The sequence below is a fragment of the Brachyistius frenatus genome, unplaced genomic scaffold (assembly GCF_029030835.1).
Source record: "Brachyistius frenatus isolate BFR_SWC_R1_liver_20210118 unplaced genomic scaffold, ASM2903083v1 Contig_42, whole genome shotgun sequence".
NCBI classification, from domain to species: domain Eukaryota; kingdom Metazoa; phylum Chordata; class Actinopteri; family Embiotocidae; genus Brachyistius; species Brachyistius frenatus.
The window spans coordinates 3,013,959-3,023,048 of NW_027210641.1; the positions used below are offsets into that span (position 1 = coordinate 3,013,959).

At 38.3% G+C, this 9,090-nt stretch overlaps 1 protein-coding gene across 1 annotated transcript; it reads right to left on the minus strand.

The window, feature by feature from the left end:
• Positions 1-2,333: 2,333 nt before the first annotated feature.
• On the minus strand, positions 2,334-5,268 carry LOC138623129 (endothelin receptor type B-like). Its single transcript, XM_069702432.1, has 7 exons — positions 4,852-5,268; positions 4,572-4,684; positions 4,185-4,389; positions 3,728-3,868; positions 3,485-3,618; positions 3,281-3,389; positions 2,334-2,504 (listed from the first exon to the last, which is right to left on the minus strand). The coding sequence occupies exons 1-7, from the start codon at positions 5,266-5,268 to the stop codon at positions 2,334-2,336; spliced, it is 1,290 nt and encodes a 429-aa protein (XP_069558533.1).
• Between the last annotated feature and the right edge of the window lie 3,822 nt (positions 5,269-9,090).

Consider the following 9,090-nt stretch of genomic DNA (forward strand, 5'->3'; position numbering starts at 1 on the left):
CATTTTGAGTCAGATGGCTCAAATTTGTCTTTACAGTGCAATTTACAAAAAATATGACATTTTAAAGGTTACATGATTTAGATCTAAATGAACAATTCGGAGGCGTGTGATGTGTTTATAAGAAAAAAAAAACTTGGAAAGGATTGAAACCAGAATGTAACTTTGGCTTCCTTAATCTGGTGTTTATACACGAGGAAAGCAACGTTATTTGATCTGGTGCGTAATGATGGCAGCCTGCTGGTTTGATGTGATGTGATGTGGAACCAGAACTTCCGCATTCTTTCTTTTTGATGTGCCAAAGAATATTAGAGCAACAAATGCTTGAAAACCTGCAGTGTGTGAAATGCCACTGACAGAAAAAAAGTCACTCAATAAAACAAAGTTGATATTTTCATATCGCACGTTTTTTTTTTTATATTTCATGGTTGTATTGCGCATTAAAAAGTTTAACTGTAATTTAACGGACTCTTTAAAGGTGCAATATATAACTTTAAGAGTCAAGTGTGTGTCACTTTAGCATCCAGTCTGCCTTCAGTCCAGCTTTCAGTCTAGTTTCTGCAGTTTGGTCAAATGTCACATATTCTTGCCCTGTTAGTGAATAAGTAGTTGCCGTTCTTGCTAGTTTTTTTGACTGATGATTGTAAAGTCAGATTGTACGGACCCAAAAGTTGGTCCACTAAATAAATGACGATTGGTTAAATCTACATTGCAGCTTGATTGTTTTTAATAAGACCATACGAGGACGGCCACAGCAAAACCGTCTGTCAGTACGGTTTGTGTTGTCATTAGCTTCAGTGTTCAGCTTTAGTGTCAGAATAAGGACAGTACGCCTGCTTGTTTGCTCCATAAAATTGACTTGAGTTTGTCAGATAGATGACGAGCTCATTGAGTCACATACAACTATTTCAATTGGTGTGAACCGCTGCCTTTATAAGCTATGGCTACGTTACAAACATTAGCAAATATAGCTGTTTACTTAACAGTCAAGTATAAACGCTGCCAATTCAGCATCAAACCTTTTTCCTTTAAAACATGTCTCCAGCAGGAGAAAAGCAACGCCAGTGATAGCACTCGTTTTGGTTCCTTTTGGCAAATACTTTCAGTCACGTCTGTGTTTACTGTTGAAATGATTCCAACTAGAGGTTAGGAAACACCTCTTCTTCCTCTCAGGTTGGACTGAGGGCAGACAGGACGCTAGTATGGCTCACTATCGCCTATTGCTTGAAAGCACTATTAGATGAATGTTTAATTTGATCAAAATAAAGTACTTTACTTGAGACTTGGCTTTAAAAAACCCCATCGTGAAATCATGTCCCTAATAGGCCCACAGCTCACTGTTGTATAAGCGTCACACACATCACAAGCATTCACTTGCTGTTATTCAAACAAACTGCTCAGTTTGAGTTTACTTCGACAGGATAAACTTTTAATAGGCATTCCAGCGCACTGCTTCGAGACAGTTTTGCAGACTGATACAACATTAACTGGAAGAGCTGCGCTCTGTTTGTGCTTGCCTTGTCCTGTGACAGGAAGACCTATCAGGTGCCCCCCCACGCTCCCCCCGTTTCTCTCTCCTCCTGACCTCATTCTGTCATCATCGTTTTCCTTCTTCCCCACTCTCAGGTCTTTTATAAAGTGTCTCCATGCATTACACATTTAACAATGCATTAAAAATAGGCCACCATCAATCAGTCATTCAGTGGCGGAGACAGGATCTACTTGTGGTACCAATTTTGATACGTTTCTCAAGGTTCAAGAAGGAAAGGAGCGCTGTAAAGTCTTAAGATGCTGCACGTGTGCACCGAACTTAACAGAGATGAAAATAACGTTTACGCGCTAATAATACGCCATACCCCATAAAACCCACCGTAATAATTTAGAATTCCCAGTTGCCTGATTTCCTGAGGCAAAGTGTCTTTTTCAGAAAAAGAATTAAAATAATAAATGCAGGCGGTAAGCTGTGACAAGATTTCTGTTGATGGGTGCCAGGTTAACATCGTGCCCAAAACAGTGATTTGAGAACTGTGATGCATGATACAGGATAGGTAGGTAAGATCTGATGTAATGGTCGGGAGTGAGTCAAGCCTCCGAGGCAAATAGTCTGAACAGTCTGACTCCAGGTTGCTCATGCCGAAGCAGATGTTCAACTGACGACAACATTACAAAAGACAGCGCTCCATGTTTTTCAGAAGGTATTTTGTTTTATCAGGACGGCATGTCAAGGTTGCGGCGCCACTTACAAAGCAGCTTTGGTAGTTTTGATAGCTACGTACATCTAATAAAGAAATATTGACAATCTCACAAAGTATTTTCTCAGTTCCACATGAGTTTTGTTAACACAGTGAGGTGTTGTCCTTCCCGGGTTCAGGTGTGGAAGTCTGCTTCTCGGCTTTGATGTTGCAGCTCTGCTCTGAGGCCTGATCCTGCATTCGGGACTTCAAAACAGGCTGCACCTCGTCATGAGTAACAGCTTGAGGAGGTAGACACCAACTGCACAGACATGCCTGGAGGACCACACACAACATTTTGGTCAGAAGACAACACACTTCTATGCAGAGAATTGCACGTTAGAAATGCTATTTATGTGTGAAGTATTCGGAGTATAATCGACAATAAAGCAACCTTGCTTATATGTCCTTTAACAAAGATTCACAGTATGAGTCTTTTGTAATTTAGAGGACAAATACAAAATAGAGCAGTTGTATTTCATTTGGTAGACTTTTGTTAAAAAGAAGCTTCAGTTTGGAGTTTTCTTTTAAGTTAGTGAGTAACTTAAAAGCCCCAAAAAATAATCTATGAATTAATTACAAAATATTACATTAAAAAAAATAAAAAATACTGCAAAGGAAGAATACTTTGTTATGCACTGTGATGTGCAAAAACCTGATGGTAGCCAAAACAAATGAAAACATGTTTTAGATATCTGCTTCTGAGCTTGAACTACAACAAAGGCTTTAAAATGTCTTTCCTTGAAAATTGCCTTGAAGCTATGTTTTCTTCTCCCTCATAACACGTCACTTTGATTCAGTGACCAACTATCTGATAGATTGCCAAGTGTCTGCTTTTTTCCTTGATGATGTTTTTCCACACCATTTTCACTTATCCCCGCAGGTGATCACTTGCTTCAGTCTGGCTATTTAACAGACATGACTCCATATGCTCTTAATGACACACATGATAGCTCATCAAATGCGTACCACAGCGTCGTCAACATCTACCAGATCTGTTTAAAACTGACTACTGCCATACGTAGGAACAACAATATACACATGGCACTTACCTTGAAACATTTCTTGAATTTTTTGCTGACTATGTACAATGCAATAGGGTTGATGCACGAGTTCAGTGATGCCATATTAATGCCAAAATAGTCAAGGACGAGAAAGACACTGAAAAAAAAAGGAGCATACGTTAGCGAAATGACACAAAAGCTCGAGTGCTGGGTTATGAACAATAAAAAAAGTTCTCAATACTTCATGCTCACCTCAGTAGCTGACACCTATTAGGATCTTTTTCATCATACATTGTTAATTTCAAAATCCTGCTGAGGTACAGTGGCAACCAACAGAGTGCAAACACAATCACCAGGCAAAAGACGGTTTTTGCAACTTCTCGTCTCTGTAAAAGAAAAGATATGATTGCTTTTAAAATGTATAATAAAGTTGGAACTGTGACAAATGTCAAAATGTTGCAGAATGTGCTTCAAAGTAGAAGATAATCTTATAACCTGCTTGACGTGGTCACTTAAAGTGTTCTTAGTGTCTCTCAGCATTTTCCTGGTCATCAGTGCGTAGAAGACCGCAGTCCAAATCAGTGGCATGCAAAAATAGAAGCCAAAAAGCCACCAGTCTTTGATTGCTTTATAAAACTGTTGATTAAACATGACGGAGACACACAGTCTGTCAGTGGTGTCGGTGACATGATGTTTACTGGCTGCTATGATACAGCGTCCATGAAATAATATTTGGCATAGACATATACAGATTTACAAAGACACCATCAAGAATGTAGTTGGCATCTGTTGGCCGAGGTTAGGAAAAATAATAATAGAGCCATAATTGATTTCATTTTCTCTCAACAGTTATAAATATTAATGTATGCTGGATATGAAAATATAGTCAACTCAAACACATGTTGATCAGTTTATTGTATCTTGTTGCGTTGCGTGGACACAATAACATTACCTGCATAAACTGCGATGTTTGTGTGGGATGAAGCAGACATATTCTGAGATGCTTTTCTTTATAGTCCATTGTTATCATATCAAAGCCAACCAGTTCAGGGACAGGCAGCAGGATAGAAATAACCCATATCAGAGCTATTTCGATTGCCGTCCACACTGAAACCCAGATGCCTTTGATTTGATTCCAGGATACTACAGCTCGGTATCTGCAAAATCAATGAGGAAATGTTATGGCTTGGGGATCTCTTTGTCTGTAACAATGATGCATTTTTCAGTGTAATAACATTTCAAGGGCTAATGCTAAACAAATCTGTCTGCTTGATACAGATAGTAAGCACCAAACACTATTTTCTTGGAGGGCACAGGACAGTGCTGCTTGTCTCCTTACCTGTCAACACTCAAAGCACATAAGCTCAACACAGTAATTCCAACAGAGGATTTTTGAATGAAGGGGATGAGTTTGCATAGCACTACACCGAAGGGCCAATCTTCCGCCAGGAGCTGCAACGAAGACAAAAGGACAATTTAGTGAAAAAAACAACAACAACAACAACAACCACAATCAATTCAAGCTCAAATTGAAGTTATGAAATAAAGTGCAGTGAAATAGGATGAGGTGCAACCTTGCTTTCTCATTGAAACTGCACAACATGTGGAAAATAACTCACCCTGTATGCGTTGATTGGAATGTCTATCATAATGTGGATTAGATCCCCCAAAGCGAGACTCGCAATCAGAATGTTTGGTCCACTTCTCATGCATTTGTTCACGTAGATGATTTTAAGCAAGGCTGAATTTCCCACTATTCCAACAACAAAGACGAGCAGAGAGACCATAATATTGACATATTTGAGGGTTTCTCTGATTCCAGCTGACTCTAAGCACATAGGAGGGTGTGGTGTTTTTGGTCCTGCTACTTGGGGTGGAGGAATAGAGCTGTTGGATTTCTGTTTTTCTAGGATTGAAAGACCAGGGGAGTCCGTTTCAGAGAGTTCAATTACAGGGAATGGTTCTGAATGCTGATCGTTGGCCTCTCCTCGAACGAGAATAAGTCCCAAACACAGAACGAGAGCCACTGTCCACATTGTTGTTGATGATTTCCTCAAAAGGCCCCGGAATGTTTTTGCCAACTGAAATTGAAAATTGAAATAATTAGCAGAGCAAATTTACCTTGAGATTACAGCAAAGTATTTAAGCGATGAAAAGGACTCAATTAATTTACAGATCAAAAGGCAAGAAGAAATTCACAAACAGCATTGATACAATATAACAGTGAATTACGCCAGCTTACCTTCAGATAGAGACATACAATACAAACTCTTTAAAGTGAGTGTCTAACACCAAAAACCAAATAGGCTATATATGTTTGACACAAAGAAGTCCTCTTTCTTGCTGTGCCTGTTATAAATGTTTAAACCTAGCTGAGGGAAATCTGGGTTTTATAGACTAAGGTATTGTTGTCAGCATTAGTCATCAATCTGTCAGTAGTGACTGTAATTACTTCCCTTGATGCATCACCCTGAATGAAAGGATGATGTTGACTGTATTGTCTGAGTGAGATCATTTTATAGGCTTTATTGGGGATCTTATGTTACTGTCCCCCCTCCTCTTTTACTAAAAAAATGTGGCCACTATCTTGTTTGACATAAAGGTTCCTCACAAAATCTAAATGCAGCAAAATGTCTATTTTAGTCAAATGATAGATTTTCTTTGTTTGAAGCCACAAAGCATCTATCAAGTCATTATTAATTAATGTAATGGGAACTGGAAACTTATCTTTTGTAACTGCATGACAATGTGGATGAGCCTGATGCTCAGCTACTGCCGAGCAACCGCACTTGAACAACAACAAAAATGATACAAATGGAACTGTACACTATTCGGTGAGTTTCCTCTGGAGATGTTGCTTCAGTTGACATATCACGTTTTGAAAACATGAGTCAATCCCCATCCTACCGGAGAGATACTGCCTCCGTATCTCCTGAGAGTCTAAAGAAGGTGACTTCTCCCTTCGACAGTTTTATGACATCCTGAAGAGCCCGGAGGAGCACGAGACATGTGACGACGAGAAGGATCCCATTGTCAATAATATACCCGACGACTACTCCAGCTCGCTTTTGAATGCTCAAATCTGTGCTTCACTAAATGACCTTGGAAAACTATGTGCTCGCATGTTTCCACAAGAACTGAAGATTAGGAAAAGTGAGATGGAAATGGAAAAACTACGACAACTGTTCGTAGCGTAGTCTGTCTGTATAGCTGACATTGATACAACCTTTTGTTTCTTTTCCATGTAGAACAACTTCATCATCTGTTAAAGAGAAACTGCACAGAACTGTCATGTGCAGTGGTATCATAGACTTAGAAATATGACAAATATATTTTTGGTGACCATCTTGCATTTTTAATCCCTGTATTATTTTCTCCCACCTTGTTTTACCCACCCGAGCACCGAATGGTGCGAAAGCCCTGTTGTTATTAATGTTCACAATCACTACCTCCCAGGACCGCTACTGGCCATTTGGGTGCACTATGCATAATTGTTTTGCTATCAGAAGTGCTGTTTGTGTACTGTTTATATCATGTATACCTGAACTGCAGGTAGATGGTTGGTCAGTATCTTCCTCTTGGTCCTGGGTTCCTCCAAGCAAGTTGTATTCATCTTAAACCACAAGGGAGAGCGAGTTAGCATATATATACACAGTTAAATATAGTTCCAAGAAAGTCAAACTTCAGGAATTAACTGAACATCAACAAAGATTATGTCAGAGTTTAAAAACAAAACAAATCTGTGTATGAATATATTTATCAAACAATAATGTACGCTTATTATTATAATTCGACCCTTATATCGTAAGCAAAAGTGTGTTTTACATTTACATTCATACAGGAAATGAACAAACAAATAATGGTCCACAACTTAGTCAAGACCTTAAATTCCTTGATTTAAATAAAACATTACAATCCATGATGATCCATCATCTAAAACATATATCTTTTTTTTTTTTTTTTTTTTTTAAACAACATTTCAATTGTCCTTTAAATTACTAACCAATAGCAGTTAGGATTAAATTTCACCAGCATTTGCTGACTTTACCATAAACAAGACAAGGTCAAAACCAGGTAAATAGCTGGCTATCTACCATTAGATAGCTCACTCAAGCATTTTCAGAGTTAACAGTTTTACACATACCTGTGATCAACACGAGCATCATCCGACTGTCTCTTCTTTTTTTCTCTTCTATGCCCCCAACTCCTGTTGACTTTGGCCATTCTTTCATTTTAGTAATGTCATCAGGTAATTAAACAACCCACGGGAAGCTTAGGGAGGGCACTATACATTATTTATTTACTATTTCAAGCAAACATCTTTATCTCGTATTGCTCATAATGGTCAAATGGTGCCTATTGTAATTGTTCCTCATTTTAAAATGACAATTATTCATTATTACTTTTAAAATAATCATTAGGCTATTTTGGTGGCAATACTACCTCCATTGCATGTGGTCTATATTATGAAACGTTATTTGGTCAAAAAGCACTTGGTTTATTGCAGTGCCTTTAGGAGAAAAAGAGGAGCAGCCTTGAACTGAATGCCATTGAATGTTAAGCTTTTATATGTTAGATTACACTATGTAGTTCATTTAGTGACCTGGAAAGTACCTTAATGAGTTTGAGTGTTTGGTTTGCTTATATTTAGCAATCGACAGACTAGCAATCCACAATTTATGCATTTATGCATTTGGTGATTAGTATAGTACAGAGAGGCTACCAGTTCATATTGAGGTTACAATAAGGCCTTAAGCCCCATGAATTAAAATGTATAACATTCACATTGCAATTAATGACTATGCGTATGTCCGAATAAAATGTACCGAGTAAAAGTATTGCTGAAATTCTTTGTTTTGTGTCCGTTCCTCTGAGCAGTCTGGTGTCACCAGAGTTCATGGAGGTTGGATGGAAGATTTATTACTTGAGTGAGCACCCAAACACAGACAGATTGGGAGTAGGTGTGGGAGAGCCTCTTTCAGCTGTCGTAGTAAGCCATGTCATCAGTTTGGGTGCGAATGAGTAACTTATTCCTGCCCCCTCTTGTCTCTCGTGACCTGGACATCTGTCAAATTGCTAATTATTTCTCACTCGTGTAGTTCAAAAGAAAATTAAAGATCCCAGTTGTTCCATTTATTTTATACAGTTCAAAATCCAGTCATGTAAACTAATTGAGTATATGTCCTTGAGTACATTTCAGTGTTCAGGTACTTCATTGCTGCTACTTTATACGATCCACTATGTCTCAAGTTTAATATTGTGCTTTTTATTGTACTTATTTGACAGCTTCAGTTAGAGCTGGAGATTTATATTAGGTAATACAAAATATAATGAAGAAGTACTTGATCATGTATTATTACAGATTAAGGTACAGATCACTGAATTATAAATACCTTTTAGTTTTGGTAGTCAAAGTATGTTTTGATCGATGTTTGATTTGAGTGTTTCTACACTGGTATCGCTTCTTTTATTTCATAAATAAATGACAAATATTGCCTTCATAGGGTTAACGTTATACGTGTAGCTTACATCCAACAAACTATCAAAGTTTCCGTTTGTTTTGTTCACATCAGGGGGCAGAGGATGAAAAGAGGTCAAAGAGGAAGTGTGCTATACCTCGTGTGGTTCTACTTCATCTCCTATCCTTTAAGCAAAAAGCCAAAACAAAATCCTCAGGTTGGAAAGGTAGTGTCGACTAAGTCCAGTACCTGGAAATGACAGTGATGGCCTGTTTTCATTTTCCCACAGTAATAGCAGCATGTGGAGGGGCTATAATATCAGAGGTGGAGAGGTGGTTGTGATTCTGATTTTTTGCTGTTGGTTCCAGAGGTTGAATCTAAAAAGGATGTTCATCTTGC